The sequence below is a fragment of the Diadema antillarum genome, unplaced genomic scaffold, assembly GCF_040938485.1.
Source record: "Diadema antillarum isolate AM-2024a unplaced genomic scaffold, OU_Dant_1.0 scf00000099, whole genome shotgun sequence".
NCBI classification, from domain to species: Eukaryota; Metazoa; Echinodermata; class Echinoidea; order Diadematoida; family Diadematidae; genus Diadema; species Diadema antillarum.
Genome location: NW_027270988.1, coordinates 2,839,673 through 2,867,563, shown reverse-complemented (window position 1 = coordinate 2,867,563; position 27,891 = coordinate 2,839,673). Strand labels below are relative to the sequence as shown.

Here is a 27,891-nt window from a genome sequence, read left to right as displayed (position 1 = left end):
TATATACGATCTGAAAAAAAAAAGTTGATATCATGAACATTATGTCGGGCGAATGGGGGTTCTGTCTAATAATATGAAAATATTTTCACTGCAAGTCAATATCGATATTTTCTAAAATCTGTGTAACAGTGGTCCTGAACCTGATATCAATTCAGGTGGCAAAAAACAAAACAAAACAAAACCGTTTTCATTCTAACCTTTTTATTTGCTTGAGGGATCTCTTTGAGACATTTGTAAAGCTGTCGGGCGTGAATTCGACGGATAATGTGCTTCGCTTTCTTCATTCCCGGCTCTCTCGATCTCGAATGCATAATGATGTGAACGATGCCGTCGGTTGCTTGGCAGAATGCTTCCTCGTCGTCAATGCAACTTATGAGATTAAATTTTCTTGGAAGGGGGGGGGGGGGGGGGGAGGAGACAATATGCCAAAATATTGAATTAATGGTTCTTCTAATAATTTATTTTTGCAACCGACAAAATAGAAGATCTTGTAATGATAATGTCCAACCTTATATTAACAATATTTTGATAGAGTATTGCTCTGTTGTCACGTACCTTGGGGTACAACTCGATATCTGCTTGTCTTGTGATTCTAGAATAAATTTTGTTTGTGGTAAAGTATCCCGGATTGTTGGAGATATGAATAATTTGAATAGTATATCGCCTTGTAATCTAATGACTAATGCAATATGTTAAGAAGTTGAACGAGATTGAATTTGATCAGGGTAAGAATATTTGTTTATATATTTATATATATTTATATATTTATCCTGTGATTACAGATGACAAATTTGCAAGATTGTGTATATTGTACACCTAGACACGGACATGAAACACAGGTATCAGCTTTTGTTGCATCCACAGTTAAAGTTAAAGATATATGAATAGGTTAAATGCTTAAATTGATGTTGATATAAAATATCTTACATGCAGTTTTTCTGTTCTATAATGTTGGCAGAAATATTCTGCCGAATACTTCATTTGAATGTTGTTTATGTAAATGTATATTTTGTTTTGTAAAAAAAAGCATGTGAACAAAACAAATAACAAAATAATTCAAATGACATGACAATGAAGTGTGCATATGTGACCCTGCACCTCAAAACAAACAAAAAGTCGCCAGACATGAATTTTTAGTTAAGACCATATTCTGAAAGAGCAGACTTTAAGCTTTAAAATGATGTATAACTCAAATCAAATGGACTCTCCTAACCTATCTAAATATTGGAAAGAAAGCAAAAACTCAGGAAAAGTGTGAACTGAGAAAAGAGGCTCTGAAGTACAGTGTCTATTCAAGCGCTTAATCTTTACCAAACCGTGCTGGCTGTGCGATGAATGGGACAAAAAACAGGAAGTAAACCTCCAGAGTAACAACAATGAAGGGATTATCAGATTAAACTGAAATTAAGCATGCCTCATTAACACATTCTGTCCATAATTAATGCCAACTTTCAATGCAGTAGCCTTATCTTTTCAAAAGTTATTAAAGTTGAAAGTGAAGAGTGTGGACAAGGTTTTTCAGAAATGAAAAAGGGACTCTAAAGACACACCTAATCACACTATTCTACCAAAAATGTTTGAAATAAACTGCTAAAAAACCACACTTTCCTGCCCTTTTTTATGATACCAAATTTTAGCATAATGTAATAGAAGACCCACTCTTTCAGAAAATACGAAAAAGTCAAGTTCGGCTAAGTTGACCCATTTCACTTATTTTCAGTCCTCACGCAAAATCAGTGTGTGCGACTTTATGTTCGTTTTGAGGTGCACAGTCACATATATATATATATATATATATATATATCATCAATTTGATAAGTACTGGTGTTATTCCCTACTGCTGGTTAAACCTGAGCCAAACTCCACATTTTAACTTCACATCTTCAGAGTAAGCAATGCTTTTTTTCAAGGACCTATGAATGCAATCATCAGTTGACTGCTTCCACATGCTCAGCTGCGGGTCATGATGAACATTACCAGTATTACACACCTACCGAGATAATTAACATTTGAAGCACTGGAAACATTAAAAAGAAAGTATGAAGTACAAATACCATTGTGGTAACATTATTTTTCTCGCTCTTTCTCTCTCTTTCTCTCTCTCTCCTCTCTCTCTCTCTCCCTCACTCTCTCTCTCTCTCTCTCTCTCTCTCTATAGGCCTATATATTACAAAGCGAAAGAAATGTTGAGAGAAATAGAAGCAATATCACGAGTGTAGAAAAAGAGTGATGTAATTATAACACATGCATAACTCTTTTCCATGAAAAGCATCGTTGAATTGAATTTGCTAGAAATGTACTTACCTTTTAGCACCATTCAATTTGATATGCCTTGCAGCTGCTCGAAAAGCATCCTTATACCTAATTAGAAAAAAAGAAACATCAAATGTGTATATTGATCAGTGTAATTAAAAAAAGTGAATATGTTTCACAATAGAGATGAAATGATATCATTATACAATCACCATTCATTGATTCAATATCACTGACGCCAGTTAGAGTTGTGACATTGAATAGAATGTTGTATAAAAGCAAACAAAACAAACCCAATTACAAATTATTTCAGTTGGGATGTATGAAATGTAGACTGTGCGTTAATTACAACCAAAATGACGCGCTCCCTCATTTCAAGTAATGACTAAAAACATTGGTCAACCAAGTCAATTTTCTTCTTATATTTTCGCTGACAAGATCTTCTCTTTGATAGTTACACTTTTATCATAAATTTTCATGATCTTTTTCATCGTATGGACATTAAGGCAGATAATCTTTATTTTATTAATTTTCTACAGTGCATTATTGCTTTTCGTTTGTTATTTTTTTGTTGTTGTACCTAAAAGTACCGTGTAATACGGTGAGTCTCAGATTCCCATGTCATATTTTTAAAACATTCAACAGACTCTGAATTTTCAAGTTGGTAATATAAAAAATGATGTTACTGCATTTATAACGTTATCAATAATTATGAAAAAAAAAATAAGTATGATGGTCCAGGTTAATCCCATTATCCCTTCACTGTGTTTGTTTCACATACTGCGTTTCGTTTTATTCATTTCTTCGATATTGGCAAAGCGAGTGTCAGCGCTTAGAAATACTCGAAGATTTAAGGCGTTTTTTAAAGCAATTTCTACAAGAAATATATCACAAAACTTTAGTTTCACGTCATTTAAAGCTCAAAAGCTCAAATTCAAAAGTTTAGGGTCCGTTGTTTGATGATCTTAGAATCCCCTCCCCAACACACACACAAATCGCTTCACGCAGATTTTCTGTTATATAATAACACCAAATCCATGTTTACCGATTTGTGCGTGTATATGCGTGTGTGTGTTTGTGTGTGTGGCTATATTTGTGTGTTTGCTTGTTTCTTTTCTTTGTTATAAGGTGTCATATGCTATAGCTTCTGTATATTTGATATGTATAATATATGTACTATCAAATCAAAATTAAATTTCGAAAATTGAACTGATTTCTTGACATAGGGCCTTATTTTCCTTTTCTTGACAGCCATTACAGCTTCGGACCCTTTCAGTTCTTACATAATTGATATCGCGGTAGTCACTCTGTGGTGAAATGCTACGTCAGAAATGTGCCTCCTGGTTGCAAACATGTGGTTCAGATCATTTGCAACCTGTGAATGAATAAATGGATGCCAAAAAAACAAACAATCTAAATGTCATTTGATTACTGGCGATTTCTCTTAAAACGTTCACCTATTTAAGAAAATGAGTGTGGTGAATACGATTTACTGCTAACATTATTTCATATACCTATTTCTATAAGTCATTTGATTAGAATATTGTGATGATAAATCAAAAACCTTTCTAAGTCTACATGCGATTCAAACTGCCTTATTGCATTGTAGAAAAAGGTAATCCTCAAAGTTATAACAGGGAATCCTATCATGTCCTTGCGTTTATAAAGGTGAAGTTACGTTTTCTATCGCAGGTCATGCAATTCGAGTTTGTAGCAGCGTGGCTTAGATCTCACTATTTTCTAAAACCTCTTTGTCTCCTATTTTCCATGAATAAATCATTCAACTCATTTTCGGCTGTTATACTGACATACTATTAATTATGCAATGACCTCCTCCTGAAAGATCTGAACACTTACACAGTTCGACTTTAAATTCTGAAGTGACAAATCTTTCGAACTTAATTCTACGTTGGACAAAAAATATGAATTTTCTTCAAAGCTGAAATTGTAGTTTAATTCAAAAATGTGAAAGATGATAACAGAAGATGAAACTTGTTTAAGTTTCATATCTTTATCAAACAGGGCAGGCCTCACCTTTTCTGGGAAACATAGTTCTTTCCTTGTTTTACCGTCCTCGACGAAACTGACTTCGCAGACCTTCACATGTGACAAAATTCTTTTGACTTCGAATGATGTTGCTATGCCCAGGAAACGCGAGTCTCTTGCGACGCAGTCCCACGTGTCAACGTCTATTCCATTGACGGTGTTCTTGACTATCTGCGTGAGGTAGAACTTCTCCGCTGGAAACAACTGTAAATGTTAATTTGTGTTGCTAAGCAGTTTATGACTATCAGTAAAACAATGTCTGTTCGCTGGTACGTGTGTACTAGCTCACGTCTCTTTGGTTTACAAACATGTTATATGAAACCGCAACAAGTCGCCAGACGTAGATTTTAGATAAGAGCAGATTCTGAAGTTTCAGACTTTTAGCCTTTAAATGATGTATAACTCACTAATATATATATATATATATATATATATATATATATATATATATATATATACTGGCTTGGTTGACCAATTTCACCTTTTTTCAGTCCTCACGCATGATCTGTGAGAGCAACCTTTTGTTATTTTATGATGCACGTTTATTATTTATCAAGATCCATTCGTATTGAATAATGCATCATTTTTAATTTTAGCGGTTGTTTTTTTTTTTTTTTTTTTTGCTTCTCTCAGAATTTGCTCTTTAAATAACTGAAAATACATGTGGGGTGATTTTCGGTGGTTTACGGATATAGATGCCACGTAATGTGTAGAGTGCAAAAATAATCATGCTATATCAAGAGCACTATTATGACTGACACTTTCGAATATCAAGAGAAAAATATGACTTACACTCTCGCAATCGTCTGTCCGTCCAGAGATTAGATGGCAGATGATATTTACTTTCTCTTCTGTGATTCCGAACTCTGGTGCAGAAAGCTTCCCCATTAAGTTGTTTTTTGTGATGAGATACCTGAACATGCGCGTAGATTGCTCTGTCAGCTAATGCAACGGGTAAAAGAGACCAGGGGTGAAGTTGAAATACACAATCATTTCGTTCGGTAATGCCATATCTGGTGCTGTACCTGAGAAAAACGATGGTAAGACCTAAAAAAAATGACTTAATTTTATTCTGCCATTAATGTAGGAAAAACTCATGAGTATTCTAAGATTTAGCGATTGTAGGTCCATAATGCACTTTTTTTTCTGATATCAATTCACCGTGACAATGCTGACCATTCAGAAACGGTGAAAAGGAAGATAAAGGTTCAGCAATACACCATCAAAATAATGTTGTACACATGAAATGGCATAGCAGTCTAATCACCTATACTCATGACATAATATAACTGTGATAAGTTGAAAGAGAATTTCCCAGTCCTGTCAGCACTATAAACGTACCTTCCAGTCTCTTCCTTGTTCAGCCATGAATTCTTGAAATATATGAGAGAGAGGTCCTTGACCAAGGTCGTGGCACAAACCAGCGATTTGCACGCATCGCACATCAACATCATGTGTAATGTCCCTGTTCTGCGGTTTAAGCTTTTCGGCCAGCTTCCCCGCCATGTAACATACCCTGAGATTTAAAACGAAACGCGCAGACATATCAATAATACTTAAATATTTTTCTTGTAGCAACTGTTCAATAGCCTAAGACTTGAAACTTATGCGTTTCGTTTTTGTCCTGCAATTTCCCATTCGATCATGTCACAACACCATTAGAATATACTACGATATATGAGTACATGATATGTATATTTTACCGTGTTTTACCAAACCAACAAAGAGTCCACACCTTAACTTTACATGACGACTCAAAAAAGGTGAATCGAGTCAACCAGGTCAATCTTGGGTGTTTCAACTTTCTGGAAGAGCTATTCTTCTTCTTCAACATAGCTAAGTTTCGGATCATAGAGTGAAGTGGAAAGTGTGTTTTCAGCCGTTTTTCTACAACTTTTTTTTTCTGTTTGAGTACTGAAATTGTCTCAGAGGCCCCTTCTCGTTCCTTCAACATCGTTTTCACAGTTTTCACTTCCCCGCTTTTGTTTAAGTTTAGAATTATAGCAAAAATGTGATTTTCCATTTTCAAATAATGTTTTTTGTAACAGTTGAGTGATCGGATTCGGAATGTTTTATAGGCCCTTTAAATTTTCAGGACCCTTACCACACTCTTTAATTGCGACTCTAATAACTTTGAAGGAAGACAAGGCCCCTGCTTTTAAAGTTGATATTAGTTATCAATATAATAATATTGTTGTTTTTTATAGAGTATGCATAATTCAAGCTTAACCTGAAAATTGTTTTGATTAAATACCATGGGCTTTTACACTTTTTTTTTTTGGGGGGGGGGGGGTGAGTGGGTGGGAGGAGAGCTTTGTGCAACTAAGCACTTTGATGGATCCTCAAGTTCTGAGCCTATTTTCTCAGTATTCACGTTTTCTGAGTGTGTATCTTTTTCTATTATTACACCATGTTTTATGATATGAACAATAATATTTTTGTATTGAAATGCACCCCATTATCAAACTTAGATCATACTGTTTCAGAATTTGCCCTTAACTAAGAAGTAATGACTTTTGGTGGTTTTATGGTGTAGGGTTACATTTGCCAACTTAAATCAAAACCTGTAAGTATTTCGTGTTCCAATTGAAATATGCCGATCAAACAATCACCAAGCTTGAAATCAATGTAGAATTACATTTAAGGATAAAATGTACTAATCGTATCATATTTTGGATTAATAGACTAAATAGACATGTTAAAATAAACCACAATAACTCAGTAAGAGTTTGAAAATCAAAAACACTGACGTTTCAAAATGTGACCGTGCATCACAAAACGAGCAAAAAGTCGCATCCCTTAATTTTACGTGAGGACTCACAAAAAGGTAAAATGGGTCAACCGAGTCAATATTGAGTTTGTCATATTTTCCGAAAGAGCTATCCTTCTTCTTCATATTTCTTTAGTTTGGGATCATAACATTGATGGGAAAGTGTGTTTTCAGCAGTTTTTCTACAACCCTTTTATAGGGGAGAATTGAATGAACGAGTCCTCTTTTAAGAGTCCTCTGTTTATTTCTTGAAATCCTTTACACACTCTTCACTTTCAAGTCTAATAACTTGTGAAAGGATAACACTACTGCTTCGAAAGTTGGCATTAATCTTGGACAGAATGTGTCAATAGAACATGCTTAATATCAGCTTAATCTGATAATCCCTTCGTTGTTGTTGTTCCGATGGTTTACATCCTATGTTTTTGTCCCTTTCATACTCAACTAGCACGGCTTGGTAAAAATTAAGCGCTTGAATAGACATTGATAGACCCTACACTTCAGAGCCTCGTTTCTCGGTTCACACTTTTCTAGAGTGTGTGCTTTCTTTCTAGTATTTAGTCCATTTGAATCGAGTTATACATCATTTTAAAGCTTAGATCCTGCTCTTTCAGAAGCTACCCTTAAATAAAAAAAAAAATCCATGTCTGGCGACATTTTGTTGGTTTTGTGGTGCAGGGTCACAAATATGGTTATAAAAGGGATGACATAGTTCTGGTTGACATGGCGCTTCAAGTTTCCGAACCTTTCGCGAGATATTGAGAAACCTCTTATGAAATTAGAAAGTACATACCATTCCAAGTTTATCTGATAAAGAAAAAAAATCTAAATTGAAATGGCCGAAATAGCCAAAACCGTGCAATCGTAATATATATATATATATATATATATATATATATATATATATATGTATATGCATATATATCACAGGACCGACAATTTATAAGGATCACTTTGTTTTATTTGCTTTTGAATATATTGCTGATATATTTGAAAAAAAAACGTTTTTCATAAAAGTAATTGAACTGTTCTTAGAATTATATTATAAGCATAGTACTCACACCACTTCTGCAATTTTATTTTTAAACAGTGGAATTTATTATTTCTAATGAAAACGATGTATGGTAATGGAAATTATTACCCAATGGAGTGGTCGAATCGAGTGTGTACTGCACATGGATAAACATAGCACACTGGACCAAGTTGTTTGATGAAACGTAGTCGCTGAAACTCCGGTGTGTCGATAATAAGTTTACAGAAATATGGTAATTCGATCATCCCATACATCACGTCGTTGATTGCCTATGCGTGTGACAACATAACTTACATAAATGATGGTATCCGAGGCAATTGATAAAGTACAAAACGAAAACAATGGATGAATAAACAATCATTTTCTAGAAACTTTCTTCACATTGACTGAAATCCTATTCTTCTGTCTGTGTGTGCTTTGTAAGTTCCACAAAACATGAATGTTTTGTTCTCTTCGTTACTATGTAAACGTAGAAATGGTTATTTCCTTACAATTCGCTAATATCTGAATAGCCCAGTAGCACGAACGTGGTTGCTTCCAATGTTAAATAATTGCTACGTACAGAACATTTTTGTAACCAAATTTTGTTCCTGTCTTTAACAAACAAGACCTTTTCATACTCAGAAAATCCATGAAACTAACCAACTATGATATTGAAACGTACGCAGGTTTCTTAAAGAGGAGATGATGCGCTCATTATGACAAATTAATTGCTCCTAACACACACACACACACACACACACACACACACACACACACACACACACAAAGTTTCAAATTCAATCAATTGATACTGGTTGTGATTTTTGTTGTCTTATTCTTCTCCGCCCCCCCCCCCCCCCACAAAATAGTTAGTGCTTTATTTGGAACATGGACGTTCCAAAATTCAACAATTATTGATGAAAGACAATGAAATGGATGTGCAATGTAACCTATTAAAAGAATGGATTAAAGTTCGGGCAAAGAATACCAAGCTTAGAATACGGGTCCCGTGAAGACTACTGTCTCTACTGATGTTACGCATTGCATTTCGGAATGTTTTTACTTTTACCTTTCTTGAAACACGAACCTTTTCTGTAACGAAAGAAATAACAGAGAACAATCACATGTCAAGGTCAACAATTAAAGAGGCACATACATTTGTTTAAAATGACATTGTCAAACAATAGACTTTCGGAAAGTGGCATCATAATGAAAATGTTGTGAATGAAAATAAGTGCCCGCCGATGGCATAGATATACATGATAGTGTTTACTGTGGCATAATTTACATAACTTTTGATGCCGCAAAACATTCTTGGAGCAGAAATTTACAACAACGGTTGTGTGTCAAGGAAGGAGTTTTTTGTATACTGCATAATTCGGATTTATACATTGTTTTACTCTTCGTTAGCTATTTTTAAAACTAAGAAAAGCCAAAAGAATAGGATACAATATCCAGTGGCTAATTTAATTACTTCATTTGTTTGTTACTCCTCTATTTGTGTTCAATGCGCCATATAGGTTGTGGACGGATTTTAATATTTTGGATTTCATGTATAAAACAAGGCATGAAGATATGTGGATGTGCATTTTGCGGTATATTTCATTCACTTACATCTGAATGTAATAAGTCAACAAGTGACTGCGAAATATACATGTTAAAATATGAATGAATTCCAGCCTGATGTTGACTCGGCCACTAAAGTAGCCTTTGCTAACACATGACGCAAATCTCTCGTTTGAAGAGGCTACACCCCAGTAAATAATGCCAGTGCATATCTTGGCAATCAATGACTTAAAGTCAAAGATATAAAACACCTGTTTCTTGACCCTGGCCTAATCTAAGCATCAGTCATCGCCACAGTAGCCACAGGAGGGGGGGGGGGGGGGAGGGCACCGCGAGAGGAGGAGATTGTTTTGGTTTTGGCATGGGCCATGTAGCTCCATGGTGCGTGTGTGTGTGTGTACGTGTGTGTGTGTGAGTGTAGACATTCAGCGTATGCAGACAGAGCATGCCTGTACTGTAGTGACCGGAACTATTGTCATTCCATTTTGCTCTCCCCTTCTCCCTCCCCCATCTCTCCCCCCTCTCCCTCCCTCTCTCCCCCTCGCTCTCCCCCCCCCCCCCCTCTCTCTCTCTCTCTCTCCCTCTCTCTCTCTTTCTCAATGATCCAGTCAGCAGGCTGATTGTAACCAGGGAGGTAGTCTCACCTCCCCGTTGTAACTCACTGCCAAATAGCACATTGTCAGCACCGGCAAACTGGCAATGCTCTCCTTCTTATTCCTGTATTTTCGTTATTTACGGGTCGATTTTTTTCGTTCGAAATGTAAAATGGATGACCATAGAATTTCTCAATAGAATATAAAATTGAAAACTTTAGAAAGGATAGAGAAAATTGAGTTCACTTTGAATGGTCTGCCACAGGCAGATATCCTTATCATGCTCTTACGTAATACGACAGCTGCTTTCTCAATGATCCAGTCAGCAGGCTGATTGTAACCAGGGAGGTAGTCTCACCTCCCCGTTGTAACTCACTGCCAAATAGCACATTGTCAGCACCGGCAAACTAGCAATGCTCTCCTTCTTATTCCTGTATTTTCGTTATTTACGGGTCAATTTTTTTCGTTCGAAATGTAAAATGGATGACCATAGAATTTCTCAATAGAATATAAAATTGAAAACTTTAGAAAGGATAGAGAAAATTGAGTTCACTTTGAATGGTCTGCCACAGGCAGATATCCTTATCATGCTCTTACGTAATACGACAGCTGCTGGAGTCATCAAACCCTGGCTTGGCCTCCAGGTTTGTCACGCCTGAGCAGAAAGTTTATTTGCAATGGACAAGTACTTCGACTCCCAACTCCCAAACGACAAATATACGCACCCCACTTTGGGTATGCCCCAGTTGGGGACTCGCCTCAAACGAGGGATTGACGGCATGAAACAGAATGATAACAATTATTCTACTCGATCAATTATATTTTTCAAATACATGTCCTATCAATATTATAACATATGCAGCAAGGGAAACAAACTCTATTTTTGGTATGAATAACTACATTTTACAAAATCATTTGACCGAGATATGATAGATATCGTCTGTATTTCATATTTTGAATATATATATTTATATGTGTATCATAGCGAATGTGTGACGAAACCAAGTCTCCATACGATGATTATTTAATGCATAACTTAGACGATTAAAGATACGGAATGAAATGAAACTTAATTTAGAATAATCTCAACACACAATCGTACCACCGTAGCTTCTTCGAAACAGCAGATTGGCATGATTCTGTGTCTACTTATTATATCATTTTCGGCATATTTGGTTCTTACCACAGTATTACCAATCGCATGTAGGAACTTACCTTTTCTCCTAATGACAATCACTACCACAAGCGACGCAACCCGGAGGGCGATTACGGGAAGTACGTAAAGAGGAGTCAACTCTACATTTGACGTTGGCTCTTTCACAGTATCGTTTTTTGCTGTTCATAAAATACAATTACGATGAACTGAGACTAAAAAATGCATATAAAAAAGCAACAAACAATCGTATTGATATGCAATTAACTTTTTCATATGTCTCTACCATTTATTTGAAATGTTATTATTATGTTTTGTACGAAAAAGTTTTACATTTCTGATTGCTAAGAAAAAATAAATGATTTGTTTTACATTTGAGTTTTCCCTCCATTCAAACCAAAATGTATATCTGCGCATGGAATTGACACCATGAGTTTTATTGTTTTTTTTAACATCAATAGGCAATTCTATTGAGTATTGTACAGTTTTCATAAAATAAATAAATCTGTATTTTGACGCCAGGCAAATGTAATTACTACTATTCTGGTGCACCTGTTGATAAAATGTTCCACAATCCATTGCTCAAAGTACTTGGGTAATTATACTGGATTTAAAGGCGAAATCCTCTTTGTTTACAACACGTAAGTATGTACAGTCCGACCTCTCTCAACCGGATATGGGAGACTCCATGTTTAATACATGGAGGTGCTTATTAAAGAACGATCATTGTACCGTGCCCTACATTAATGAAAAGTTGTCAATCCATGCTCTTGCGGTGATTTGGGGGTAGTGAATGTCTGAATTTATGTTTTGTAGATAAAAAATTGATGTGAATGTATGTTAGTTATGTTGGGATAATTAATTTGTAATTCATATTAGTTTGTGTAGAAATTGAAAAAGTTTGGATAAGGGAAATCGCACTGTATTCCTCTTTTGAATCGACTTGACCTTAGTAAACTCCCTACTTTTTGTGACCCTTTTGATCATTTCATTTTTTTTTTTTCTTTGTCGGGATTCGTAATCATTTGACTACATTTCACTCAAATCGAAAGACATGGCATTTCCTTATGCAAAACTAACAACAAACTTAAAGTTTGGACGCATAATCTCTTGTGATATTGATTACTGGTTATAGCAAAAATGATAAAAATAAATGCAAATATTAATAATGATACGAAGAATTAAATACTCGATCAAGTAGCTATCGCAGTCAATGAGAAACAGCGCGTACAGCCTGTTTTAAAGACAGGGAAATAGTGTTGTTGATATAGTGATTAGAATAAAGTGCAAACTCTCGTCACCGGTATCATAGCTGTGCAAAACGTTCAAGATGGTCGAATTGTCGAGGAACTCCTGGCCGTCATACAAAGATTTGCCACACCTGTAGCACCCCGCATCATACTGAGAGACGTTTAAAAGTATTACATCGAAGTCGGCCTTCAAGATGAGCTTTGCTTTGAACTCATTCGTCAAGTTAGCACCGTATTGAATAATACCGTCGAGTCGATTTTCTGTTACAAGCTCTACGAAGCTTTGGTTTCGACATGTTGACAATGACTCTGTTGTAACAGAATACTGCCAGTACTGCACAAACACGTCAGCATTCTGCAGTGAACACTGAAGCACGACATCTTGACCCGAGTTGGATTGTACATGCACATCGGAAGCCACGAACCCTGTGTGACAATGACAAACCATCAACGAAAAATAATAAGGGAATGGAAAGGCTGCGATTCCCAAAAATGCAGAAAAAAAACCACCAAATAAGAAAACAAACCAAACAATACAATTCATATACTGTTCGTTTCACGTAATGACAAGTAAAGTAAAAGAAAAAACGATAACAAAAACGTGGAAATGTTATTGCAGCAATTTCCCGACAACATGATAAAAAGTCTATAGTAGGTCAAGCCTATAACATCACTCCCTCAGTCATCCATTGTATAATCTTGTTTTTCGATGATACCCTTCATTAATTCTTACAGTGCACTTTCATTTGATTGTTCAAAGCTTTTGGTTCTGTGTTAACGTTCATAAAAATTTATCTTGATTGCATTTACGTTGTTGCCGTTTATATTTCATACATGTTGCCATGTTAATATTGCCTAAACAGACACATATGACCATATGACTCCCTATATTGTCCATATGCTGTTACAATATTAAAGACATCCTGTCAAGTCTTATCTAACTATGACTTGTTGTATTGTCTGAACAGCTTTGATTGTTTCTTTGTTGATTGTTTATATCGAAAAGTCTGATATTTTTGTCATACCTAAACAAGACGCATGTATGAAGAGGACAATCCAGAGTATGGACCATTCCATTTTTTCCATGCCATAAGGGAATTAGATATATCCTGATGTATGCTTAAACGAAATAAAAGAAACATGAACATCAGCACACAGGGAAATAGAAAAACTTAGAATCAAACGAAAGTAAAATAACGTATTATGTGCGAGAAATAAAACATGAAACTCATACTCTAATAAGGGTGATTAATGTTTCCACGAATATCAACGAATACTGTCATGGAGAAATAATGAGCGTGACACTTTTGCTATTCTTCATGTTATTTAGACTTTGCTGTCAAAGGGTATTTGCAATTCTGCACAACTTACCGTACCAAATATTTGCAAGGAAGTTTTATTTATTATATTTTATCTTTTATCTTTTTTTTAAAACCAAGTCTAAAATAAATTCAATACATGTGTATAAATACATAATATGACTAACTCCAGTTTGAAAATAGTGCCGGGTAACGCTAAACAAATCTGCATACGTAAGAAACATGAAGTAATGGTTACTTGTCAAAAAAAAAAAACACTTCGGAAGTTGAGGGTGCCTGTAAAAAATTATGGTTTACTGAATCTTAAAGGGTGGCTGCACTATCTTATATTGTTTGAGCTCCTTTGTCATATGAAAACAAAATATAGAACTTAGAATTTCTTGCTTCTTCAGATATGCGAACCCAACCACACACACACACACACACACACACACATACACACACTCAAAGAAATGATATTCTGCATGACGGGTAATATATTCAATACATGTGTCTAAATACATTTATGACTGGGAAACTCCAGTCTGAAAATAGTCCTGCCGGGTAAGGCTAAACAAAGTTGCATGACGCGTAATAAATTCAATACGTAAGTCTAAATACATTTATGACTAACCTCATTTTGAAAAATAGTGCTGGGTAAGGCTAAAAAAATCTGCATATGTAAGAAACACGAAGTAATGGTTGCATGTCAAATTACTTTGGACCTTGAGGGTGCCTGTAAAGAATTATCGTGTTACTGAATCTCAAAGGGTGGCTGTACTATCTTCTATTGTTTGAGCTCCTTTGTCATAATTATGGAAAAATATAGAATTTAGAATTTCTTGCTTCTTCAGATGTGCGAACCCAACCACCCACCCCCCCCCCCCCCCCCCCCCCCCCCCCCCACACACACACACACAAAGAAATGATACTCTGCATGACGAGTAATAAATTCAATACATGTGTCTAAATACATTTATGACTAGCCCCAGTTTAAAAATAGTGCTGGGTAAGGCTAAACAAATCTGCATACATAAGAAACATGAAATAATGGTTACTTGTCAAATTACTTTGGACCTTAAAGGGGATGGCTAGTAACTGATCAGTGGGAATCAGTGGGAATGCTGGAGGATGATTGTTCCAATCCTTGTGGGATTCATTTAAGAGTACACTATATATCTATTCTTGTGTGAAAATTATTTGCTTCAGAATGGTCTCATATTCAAGTAATGGGCAGTTTAATGTTTCCAGGTAAGCGTCCCTGGTCAGTGACGGGGCATTAATCTGCACATCATTTGAATATGAGACCGTTCTGAAGCAAATAATTTTCACACAACAGTAGATATATAATGTACTCTTAAATAAATCCCACAAGGATTGGAACAAGGATTTTGTTTTGCAAATCATCTTTGTGAAAGTCAGAGGTGTTCCCAGTGACGTGTCATTCTTATTCTATGCATGTGTACTATCAGAATTTTGCAAGAATGTGTAATCGTTCACATGTTTAGTGTAGACACTGAGCGTGGCTACTCTTTCACACCACGACCTACTTATATGTCTGTATGTTAATCAAGCCACTGCAAGTGGCACCTGTGTTTGACGCATGTTGAACGGGTTCCTGTTTGTACACCCTGATTTCCATTCAATATTTGTATTGTATTTTTTTTCTTCGACGCGTCTTTTAAAGGGTACATGGTTAAAAGTCTCGTATTTGATAGTCAATACAGAGGTTGCAAGAAATGTACCTTCACTCCCCCTTTACTCCCCCCCCCCCCCCCCCTCCCCTCCCTAACTGGCCAATGGTCACGGTCCTTTAGTTTTCATATAGAGGAACTTTAAAGTTTGTAATGAATTTATATAATGAATTTGTGTCAACCAATGATTTTATTCAGTTATTTCTGCAACGTAAACATGATTATATATAAAAAACAAACAAATATGTAGTCTTTATAGTTGTCCACACATGTCTAAAATATGTACACAGGGCGTGGCTCCCCTTCCTCACCACGGTAAAATTATATCCAATATTTTATATCGGTCTTTTGGGCCATCTTTCCTGTTCGTATGGAGGGGTCAAATACTTCGACACTTTGACTTTCATGATCAACTTGTATTGGTTTTATTGTGGCTAAGGATCATGTAGGGCACAATGGCGTTGGTTGAGTAAAAAAAAAACAAGTAAAGAAAAAAAATCATTTAATACATTAGCCACGAAAAGAACGTATGTTTGTCACTACCTTCCAGGAGCCATTAAAAAGCTAGCATTCAGTAAAATTTTATTTACCCTGTTGGATTTATTGACGGGCATCGCCCTTTGACTCGTAAAAAAGTTACGTAATCTTTGATTGAAAATGGTTGCCTTCAATATTGCCAAGTCCACCATTACTGGGAATGGGAATGTCAAAGCACATTCCCATCCGGAGCTCTTTGGTTGACAATTTTCCTTTTTCTTACAGCTTATTGGTATTGAGCAAGAACATCTGAAGTCACCCAATTGTCAACTAAGCTTCCATACATTTTTCCTTTTTCGATATTTAACCGTAGAACTCAATTGTGCCTTGTAACATCACTACAAATATATGTGTTGCTAATTACGTGTCTTGTGCGTAAACCAATGTCAGGGCGAGATTTCCCCTCCACGCCTCTGCTATCTGACCTCCTTGTTGAACCACTGTGACTCCCAACGCTGAGTGCATTGAATGATAGAACCATGGCTTGTTACAACCATTTTTATTTCCTATTATATACATTCATATGTATATATATATATTTTTTGATGGCGGTTATCAAAAAAGTTTAACGGGGAAAAAAGAAAATCTTTTTCGGTCATCATTTTAGGAATACACGGTTCAATTTTGCAAGGTTATGCTCATCCACCACCTGGTCATTCTCCTCAGTATGGTGACAGTTTATAGTACCTCATTTTTTCACGTATTGATTGAAGCCAGACATTTCTACCCACATATTTCACTTCATAGTTTGAAAATGTTTTTGAACCCATAATTTTAAATTTTTAAAGAAAGTCACTAATCTCTTTTAATTTACAACTGGTAAATGGTTCTTTTAAACCTCCAACACTTTTTGGTATTGAACTCCGATTTTTTTATATTATTATTATTTTTAGTACACCACATCCCTCACTGCTTTGGCAGATATTTATCCTACTGTGAACTGTCTGAAAAAAAAAAATCCCTTTGTTCTACGAATCACCTGTTGAAACTCCGAACCCATTGATAAGACGTCCTTATTATACATGTACAGTAAGCCGTTTCCATGAATGTGTAATCGTTCACATGTTGTGTGTCGACACGAGGCGTGGCTGCTTTTACGCGCCACGGCCGACTGATCTCCAATGGTAATTAAGCCACTGCAAGTAGCACCTGCGTGTGACGCATGTTAAACGGGTTGCTATTAACACCCTGATTTCCATTTAGTATTTGTACTGTTTTTTTTCTCTCTCTCTGATACGTGTGTTAATGGGTGCATGGTTAAAAGTCCCACATTCAATAGCCAATACAGATGTTGCAAGAAATGTACCTTTACTGTTTACTTCCCTTTAATCCCCCCCCCCCCCCCCCCCGTATACGGGAAAGTCTCCCTGAACTTTAAATGGGCAAGTGTCACGGTCCTTGAATTCTCTGTCTGTACGTGTTTTAAAACACAACGCCTTTATACTGAGTGGTCCAGCTATCCCCTGGTGATCTGTTGTAATTGAGTAATTATTGTAACTGTGACCAAGATGGGTCTAATTGTACCCAATTTTGTATTGTATATTGAAACCCCACACACATTTGCACTTTGTACACACACCTGCACAGTACTATGCACTTGCAAAATGCACATTAGCACCTATGCAGTTGTTGTCTCTCAAATCTCCGGTAATTTACATTTCTGTATTACAAAATGGCGTCACAGGTGAATACCCTCGATATTCTTGCTGACGTTATGCCTATGCGCGACAGTAAATATTACACACCCCTTGAATTCAATGATATTGTATCGTATAGTTAAGATAATATTTCACTTCTTCATATAAACTCTAGGAGTTTGAATAAAATTTTGAATATTTGGAAAATCTTTTGCACTCTTTAAACAATTTTGAGTTTTCTGTTATTGGAATAAGTGAAACTTGGTTACATCAAAACTCCCCAGATATCTTTAATTTACCCAATTATAAATTAGTTAGGGCTGATCGTCAAGGAAAAAGGGGTGGCGGTGCTGCGTTTTATATTGCACAAAATTTACAGTTCAAAATCCGTTCTGAAATCACGTTAAGATATGCAGAAACGTTATTTATTGAAATTGAGAACCCAATCTCTAAAAACGTTATTATAGGTTTAATCTATCGACCCCCTGATCTGAATTGTGAATTATTTTGTGATGAATTGGATTTATGTCTCCACAAGATAGGTAATGAAAGTAAACATGTTTTTATTTTTGGTGATTTCAACATTAACTTTTCCCCCACATCCGATAACAATAATTCCCTTAATTTTATGCATAAAATGTATTCATATGGTTTTATGTCGATTATCAATAAACCCACCAGGATAAATCCACAGTCATCAACTCAGATTGATAATATGTGACCGTGCACCTCAAAACGAGCATAAAGTCGCACACGCTGATTTTGCGTGAGGACTGAAAATAAGTGAAATGGAACAACCTAGCCGAACTTGACTTTTTCATATTTTCTGAAAGAGCGGGTCTTCTTTTACATTATGCTAAAATTTGGTATTATAAAACGGGCAGGAAAGTGTGTTTTTTTAGCAGTTTATCTCGAACATTTTTGGTAGAATAGTGCGATTAGGTGTGTCTTTAGAATCCCTTTTTCATTTCTGAAAAACCTTGTCCACACTCTTCACTTTCAACTTTAATAACTTTTGAAAAGATAGTGCCACTGCTTTGAAAGTTGTCATTAATTATGGAAAGAATGTGTTAATGAGGCATGCTTAATTTCAGTTTAATTTGATAATCACTTCATTGTTGTTACTTTGGTGGTTTACTTCCTGTTTTTTGTCCCATTCATCGCACAGCCAGCACGGTTTGGTAAAGATTAAGCGCTTGAATAGACACTGTAATTTAAAGCCTCTTTTCTCAGTTCACACTTTTCCTGAGTTTGTGCTTTCTTTCCAATATATTTAGATAGGTTAGGAGAGTCCATTTGATTTGAGTTATACCTCATTTCAAAGCTTAAAGTCTGCTCTTTCAGAAAATGGTCTTAACTAAAAATTCATGTCTGGCGACTTTTTGTTTGTTTTGAGGTGCAGGGTCACATATATTTTCGAATGTGTATAATAATACAATTACGGGGGGTATATTATGTTCTGAAGTTTCTGATCATTTACCAATATTTTCAATTTGCGAATGTAAATTGGGTCGTAATGAATTACATGATAAAATATGGTATTACAAAGAGTCAAAACGTAATGTGGAATTATTGAAACAGAATTTATTTTTAGAGGAATGGACAGATATTTATAGTATTAACAATGTTAATTTGGCATATAAATGTTTTAATGATAAATTATTGTATTATTATAAAAATAATATCCCCTTATGTAGAATAAAAAGTAACCGAAGTAAACCAAGAAATCCTTGGATTACAAAAGGTATTTTGAAATCCATAAACACTCGTAATTTTTTGTATAAGTTACATATTCGTAACCCAACTGAAATTAATTTGAATATGTATAAAGTTTATCGAAATAAATTGACAAAATTGATTCGTTTATCCCGCAGGTTATATTTTTCTGATAGAATGAAAAAGGTTTCTTCGAATATTAATGCAACATGGAAAATTATCAAAGAGGTTTTTAATAGGTAAAAAGCCTGATTCTCCGCCAACGGATGATATCACATTAAACGGCATTAAAATAAATGATCCCAATATGTATGCTAATTCATTTAAATCATTTTTCGTTAACATCGGTCCGGAACTTGCTACTAAAATTAGCAATACTTCTGCTCATTTTACAGATTATCTTTTTGACCAAAATCAAGAGTCTATTTATTTTAATCCAACAAGTCCCAGTGAAATCATTAGTATCACTAAATCTTTAAATAGCTCTAAATCTTGTGGTTCTGATAAAATAAGTATGATGTTATTGAAAGAAATAGTTTATCCACTCGCAGAACCGTTAAGTTATATATTTAATCTTTCTTCATCACAAGGTATTTTCCCTGATCTGAAAATAGTGAAAGTTAATCCTGTTTATAAAAAAGATGATCCTCATGAAATTAGCAATTATCGTCCTATTTCTTTATTGCCTAGTATATCCAAAATCTTAGAAAAAATCGTTTATAATAGACTTCTTAAATTTATCAATAAGTATGATTTACTTATTCCCAATCAATATGGTTTCAGAAAAAATTATTCAACTGATTTAGCACAAATACAAATTTATGACAAAATTACGAATGCTTTTGCAAACAAAGAACATGTTGCAGGTATATTTTGTGATTTGAGTAAGGCATTCGATACTCTTGATCATTCTATTTTACTCGCCAAACTTAGTCATTATGGTATTCGAGGACAAGCACTTTTATGGCTTAAAGATTATCTAACTAATAGAAGACAATATGTTATTTTTAATGGTTGTGAATCTGACCCCCTTTTAACTAAATGTGGTGTTCCTCAAGGTTCAATTCTGGGCCAACTATTATTTCTTCTTTATGTTAATGATATCACAAATACATCCTCTCTTCTCTCTTTTGTTCTATTTGCTGATGATACGAATATATTGTATTCTCATAAAGATCTTCAGATTTTAAATGATACTTTAAATATTGAAATTAGTAAAGTATCAAATTGGTTTAAGTCTAATAAACTTTCTTTGAATATAAAAAAGACTCATTGTATTCATTTCAAACTTCATTCTCATAATGAAGATACGTTGATACATATTAACATTGATGATATCCCATTAGAAAAGAAAACGAATTCAAAATTTCTAGGAGTATATATAGATGAAAGTTTGACTTGGAATGAGCATTTACATTATGTTACAACGTGTATTTCTAGAAATATAGGGATGATTTCCAAGCTGAAGTTCTTTCTTCCTCGTTCAACTTTATTTCTATTATATGATTCTTTAATTCTCCCATATATAAGTTATTGCAATGTTGTATGGGGTACTTGCGGCTCTACCAAAATAAATTCTATATTCAAATTACAAAAGAAAGTTATACGTATTTGTACAGGATCGCATTTTCTGGCTCATACTGATTCTTTATTTTATGAGCTTAAAACATTGAAGGTTTTTGATTTGAACATTATTCAAGTAGCAGTAATTATGTTTAAATATATACATGATCAACTTCCATCATCGTTTGTTAACATGTTTAGGTTCAATACTTCTGTCCATTCCTACCCTACTCGTATATGAAGAAATTTCCACCTTTTGAATCCCAAATTATTAGTGACACATAAATCTATAAGACATTTGGGTCCGGATATTTGGAATAATCTCCCGGATAATATAAAGTCTTGTTCAAGTATTTATTCTTTGAAAGCTTCACTTAAACGATATTTGATACAATTATATTCTCCAAACCAATTGAGCTAACAAATATTTATAGTATAGATTGTCATCTTATTGTCAATCTCTATTTTCTTCCTTCAACTGCATCTTGCACTCTCACCTGCAACTGCACTGCACTCACCTGATCACCTTCCTCCAAGAGAGTTATGTCGTTGGATAGTCATTTTATGAGGCCTCCATCCATTTCAAGCTTAATCGCTTATGATGGTGGTCTCCTGCATTCAGTTATCTCTGTTGTTTACTGAAAAATACTGTATATCTTATTTTATGTTTCTGTGTATCTACATTGCTCAATGCAATCACCTATGTGTATCTATTTACTGTTATCGATTTATTTCACTGCACTTGTTATTCTTTGTCTTTGTACTTTTTGAAGTTTGCATTCAAATTGCATCTGATTGAATGCAGAAATAAAAGCAAACAAACAAACAATCATCCCTCAGCATTCCCACTGATTCCCACTGATCGGTCACTAGCCATCCCCTTTAAAGGTGCCTGTAAAGAATTATCGTGTTACTGAATCTCAAAGGGTGGCTGTACTATATTATATTGTTTGAGCTCCTTTGTCATAATTATGGAAAAAATATAGAATTTAGAATTTCTTGCTTCTTTAGATGTGCGAACCCAACCACACACATACACACACACACACACACACACAAGAAAGACTAGCAGTAATGTTCAGAATAATGATGATAATAATGATGATGAAAAAACTTATAATAAATAATAGTGATAATAATTTGATTTTTATTATTCTCATATATCTCGTAGAAAAATACGTCAAATATATCAAAGTGAAATAATACATGATAACCAGCTAGGAAGCAAACAGAATATTGCAATCATAATGAACAACAATGGACAGTCCTTCTATGAAAGTTGGAGTCAGGGGAAATGCTTAAAAAACATGGTGGAGCCCAGTTTAAAACAACCTTAAATACAAGTCCAAATCAAAATGGAGTGCAAACATTGAGACGAGGAGAACGGGTACAAAAAAAAATGAACAAAACATAGAAAATGAACAAGAACATAGAATACTGAAGGATATAACCCATTCTTCTGTAATAAGGTTTGGATGAATGATAAATCATATGCTGCAGTACTAATAACAATGATAATGATTAAAAAAAAATGTCTCACAAAAAGTGTCAGGGCATTAGACAGCAAATAGTCCAGGAATAACAACACTTACGCATGCGGCAGAGATGTTTCACACACGCCAAAATAACCTAGTGCTTTTTTGTTGTGTTTTGTTGTTGTTTTTTAGGGACCAATTTGTATGTAAATCTTCCTGTACTAATGGATCAAATGTGTCCAAATTCCAGACATAAAACGTTTCAAAACGAAATATTGTGGAACGCTGAGGTTGAATATGTACTTTACTAAAGTATCACTGAACTGATCATTCCCTTGTTAACACAGATTTTAGTCGATGACGTGTCAAAATTCGTAATCCGGCTCAAGGTTTTAAACTAAGCCTGTCAGATATTAATGTTGGGAAAGTAGCACTAAGCTATGTCTTTACCGATAACGAATTCGCAAGAACTCAGTGCAATTGACAGTAAAAGGCTCACCTGCTACTTTCCAGAAACCGAGGGACACAGAGGCACAACCAAAGCAAATGAAACAGCATTGAAAGAGATAATTTCCATTTAAGTAGGCCTATAACAATGATTTTATTAATTCTGGAAGTAGGAAATTGGAGTGGGCCTTATGTACATTAACCACTGTGACATGAAAGCCAGGAGTTTCATGTCGCGAGTTCTTTCTAATTTACAGGTGCTATATCCGCCGAATACAACTTAAAATGATACTTTCCAATAATTTCGACAAGTGAAGCAAACGTCACTCACGCGACTTATACACAAACACATGCACACACACACACACACACACACACACACACACACACACACATATATATATATATATATATATATATATATATATATAATGTATATACAGTACTCTCCGCATAATCGGGTAGGCTCGGGCAGAGCGTTTCTTGCCCGATTAACAGAAGAACACGTCTCATTCACAATTGACACACACAAATTGTATTAACATGCATTGTATACTGCACCAAACACCTACACTCTATGCTTAACACCCGTGCTTGCACGGCACATTATAAATAAATTACACTTGCTCAGTCACGGGCAATATAATATATATATATATATTAGGGACAAATATGTCTTCAGAACACTTTGTCGTTTGACTACAGACTCCGCGCTAACACAGAAACCTTTTCCGAAATGAACACGTCTCTTTGCGTGCACAAGTCACGTAGAACGTCGGGTTACTTTTCGAGAAGTGACTGGGGAAAACCAAATTATATGGAGCTGGCTAGATGGTGCATGGCCTGATTTTCGTTGCAAACCTCTCGTATTATGAATGTTGTTGCTGAGCAAGGCAGGAGCGCAAGTGTGTTCTACTCCTGTCTGTCTACGCAGTTGTGAGTGCCAGCTGCATTTGTAATGTTCGTTTTCTTGTGGCAAGTCGGTATGTGTACAAGTTTTTGCATGTTTAATCACTCCCAAAATGATTGGTCTTCTCTGCAAATTACGCAGAAAATGTGATTATCCTTGAAAAATTTGACATGCATAATTTCTTAAAGTGCTATATCTGCGATAAAATGTGGGTACAAATTAAATTAGAACAAAATTTTCCCCCGTTTATGCGGAGAGGCAACCCGATTATCAAGTAATTTTAATGTGCATTGGACGTGACTCTGACAATACTACCCAATTAAACGGAGTACGCGTTTAAGCGATACCCAATTACGCGGAGAGTACTGTATATGTATATATATATATATATATATATATATATATATATACATATATATATATATTATACATACCATGTTCCTTAATATTTAACTTTAATGCATGCGTATACTTTCATGTGACTAAGCAAAGGTAAAGACAGAAGGGCCTATGTCAAATATTAGTCATCAGATATACCTTTGAATGATTGATATTATCGATACTATTATTGCTACTTTGATTCATTCAAAGAATCCATTATGTAATGTTCCTCATGATTCATCCAGTAGTGGTGTGTTAACCTATTTGACCAAAGTTTAAAACGTGTTCATTTCACTATAATGTCACAGCTCCTAAACTAGTTTCCTTTTTTTCTCTCTCTTCTGTACTTGTCGAATCGTATGTCATTCGAACTTAATGTTGTTTCGTAATATGCAGCGTTACTAAGGTAGTGAAACAAACCAAATGAGTCAACGATATAAGTGTTAAATCTACCGATGCAGCCTTACCTCAACGAAGACGTTATCGAGAGATCCCTAATGGCTTGGAAAGTCCAATGTCACAACCACGTTAATCAGACTGTGATCTCAGTGTTACATTGGTATATTGTCTTACACTGATCCTGCACATACATTTTTTTTTTAACGAGTCGCTATTGTTGTGCAGTATTGTCTACATGCCCTTTGATAAAAAAAAACAGTCTAAAGAATACATTCATATTTTTTTTTCATCTTTCTTTCAAAGTTCCCTGTGTGTGTGGGTGGAGGGGGGGGGGGTTGGCATATATGACTCTTCACGTTGAACAATGAGGAATAGCATGAATGATCTTTGAATGTGTCTCATTATACATTTTGTTTCCCTCTTTAGACTCTGGAATCTTTAGACTTTGGAGTCTATTTCACGTCCTGGGAACGTGAACAGACTAGCAGAGAGTGTTCAACGCCCAATAACGAACAATCACTCAATGTACAAGAGATATCCAAGGCGGATAGCTTCAAAAAGACAGAAATGAGACACTTATGAAATGTAATGGTTTAGCATATATCATGGCACTTTTTGTCTTATAGGGGATGATGAATGCAATATGTGTATAGATATGCATACTATACACAATTTCATACACACAACTTCCTCAATCTCCAAAGTATACGTCGTAGAACCGTGACTGATGCTGTATTTGATTTTAATCCCATTTAATCCAAAATATTAGTTAGAACTTAGATGAAGTATTATTGACCCAAAGTTGTCGCAAAATGTAATCAACCCCCCCCCCCCAAAAAAAAAGAATAAAAAAATAAAATAAAGAAATAGAAAAGAACATGCACGGGGAAGGCATTCATTATCCCAACTCGTTACATGTTATGTGATTTCCTCTTTTCCTCCTTTTATATAAACTACATGGTTTGCATTTATATTCTCATGGCGTGATAGCATGACGCGACCCCCTTGGTAATCAATGGTGGGTGAACAATAGTTGGCAAGCACAGACTCTTGTCGGTTGTCAAGGAGACTGTGCCAAAGCTCCCCCAGGGTCTCTGCATGTAACAGCTCCACTATATGCAGTGCTAGTGGTGCATGTCGTCTATTTCAGCGCAGACTCGTTTAGGACCCGCGATGTTTTGTGCTTGCAAACTAGGCAAACAATGGATGAGAAATTCGGAACCTAACAATATAATATTAGGACAATAAGCTATAGCCGCAGAATGAATCCTTCACCATATAAATCAGTTCGTGCCCAAAGTTCATATTTGCTTTTTACCTCCAGGCTTAACAGCGAATAACAGATAAAAAACGATCCTGAATGGTTCAGTCTTTCATACATGGGCAGTGTGAGCATTGCGCGATATGGCGCACTGCAGTCTCACGGGGTGTTTGATCTTTTTGGTAGGTCAGAAACAAACAAACAGACAAACAAACAAACGTGCTGCTCTTACTCTGTGTATACATGAGGGAATTAAGACACCAATATGCCGTTTCAATATGTATGTGTCATAAAAAATACTCGCAATATCGATACGTGGACAATCCACACGAAATCTCTCTAATAATGATTAATTTGAACCTTTGAACCTTTAAATTGAATTGAATTGAATTGAAATCTCTCTAATAATGATTAAGGGGGGAAGTGATTTATTGACATAAAACCGTGTTTACGATTTTTTTTTTCGTCTACTAGTGAGTTATTACCATAATGTCGTACATTATACTTTAAATTTATGTCTTGACTTTACATAAGAACCCAAAATAGGTGTAACAGATCAAGCTTGTCAAATTTGAGTTACCATATAATTAAGGCTAGTGGATACAAGATGTAATGTATGGTATCACCGCATATACCAGCTCACTAGCGAATGAATCATGATTATAATAGGATGTGGGAGGATGTTTGTATACATCACATAGCAAATCAGGTATCTAGTAATATCATCGATTGTCATTGCATGAATACAAAACGGATGGAGCAGTCGGTGCTAAACAGAAATCGAAAAGTACTCCCTCATGTGGCAGATGGACTTAACGGTGTAACAAAACTCTACCGACAGGCCCTGTGCAAAAACAAAGAAAAAACAAGAACAAAAAAACAAAAAAACAAAAAAAAGAAACAAACAAACAAAACACAAAATCCAAGCACTAATTGAAGCAGAGGTGAGTAAAATTTGAATTTGTATAGCATATTCTTCATATCAGTCAGGGCATGGCGACTTTCTGTAAGACAAGTTTATTCTCTTATCTTGTCCTGTCCTGTCAAATAAAGTTATTGTCTTACAACTGTACATGATTTTTTTTTTCCTTTACGTTGTTTTCGGTAAGTTACGATTTAAAGGCAGCCGATCGCTATCCCTAATGGTACGTAAACTCCGAACGACCGAAGTTTGTGCATGCAATTGCGCAATGCTACCACTGAGACAAGTGTGTGTGTGTGCGTGTGTGTGTACGCATCATACACAAACATTGTCACCGCGAGCTGCGGTGATTGGAGGAGAGAGGCCAGAAGACGCTGCGGCGTGTGTGTGTGTGTGTGTGTGTGTGTGTGTGCGTGTGTGTGAACGCATCATACACAAATATTGTCACCGCGAGCTGCGGTGATTGGAGGAGAGAGGCCAGAAGACGCGTGGCTCTTTCGGCCTCTCTTCATGCGCATGCGCACCGAGAGTGTGCGTCCATTCGGAAGCTCTCGTGGCTCGCTGGGACAGCCATTCTGGGTTAGGAGATAAGCACAGGGAGCTCTCTTGTAGCCTATCGTATTTTCGCTGACCCATTGAGCCAGCGCTATTCTCATTCGGGGGTCACTACATTTGATACAGAATGGGGGAGGCAGCGTGTTGCGTTCGTCTCCGTGCCGCACAAACCACTCGCTACGACTGAGTGTCTTTAATTGTTCTGAAAGGTGTTATAGCGTGGTAAGTTTAATTCTAAACCAGTGGCGGATCCAAAGGGGGGCGCAGCCGGCGCACGCCCCCCCCCCTTTATTTTCCGTGAAAAACAAAAGAAGTGCCCCCAGTAATATTAGTCACGCCACCCCCCCCCCCCCTTTGCAGAATTCCTGGATCCGCCCCTGTAAACTTTCTCTCTTTTTTTTTTGCAAGGGGGCTTTTTTACGTTTAATAGCCAAGTCCTTATGATCATAC

At 35.8% G+C, this 27,891-nt stretch overlaps 1 protein-coding gene across 2 annotated transcripts; it reads right to left on the bottom strand.

The window, feature by feature from the left end:
* Positions 1–38: 38 nt before the first annotated feature.
* Positions 39–8,524, bottom strand: LOC139718700 (deoxynucleoside triphosphate triphosphohydrolase SAMHD1-like). Of its 2 annotated transcripts, XM_071630160.1 has the most exons (7): positions 8,211–8,524; positions 5,641–5,815; positions 5,092–5,241; positions 4,288–4,503; positions 3,537–3,628; positions 2,305–2,361; positions 39–387 (listed from the first exon to the last, which is right to left on the bottom strand). In XM_071630160.1, exons 1-7 carry the CDS (start codon positions 8,354–8,356, stop codon positions 147–149), a joined length of 1,077 nt encoding a protein of 358 aa, XP_071486261.1. In that variant the 5' UTR covers positions 8,357–8,524; the 3' UTR covers positions 39–146. The 2 variants fall into 2 exon arrangements, with proteins under 2 accessions (XP_071486261.1, XP_071486262.1); XM_071630161.1 differs by lacking the exon at positions 39–387 and having other exon boundaries at positions 1,808–2,361.
* Between the last annotated feature and the right edge of the window lie 19,367 nt (positions 8,525–27,891).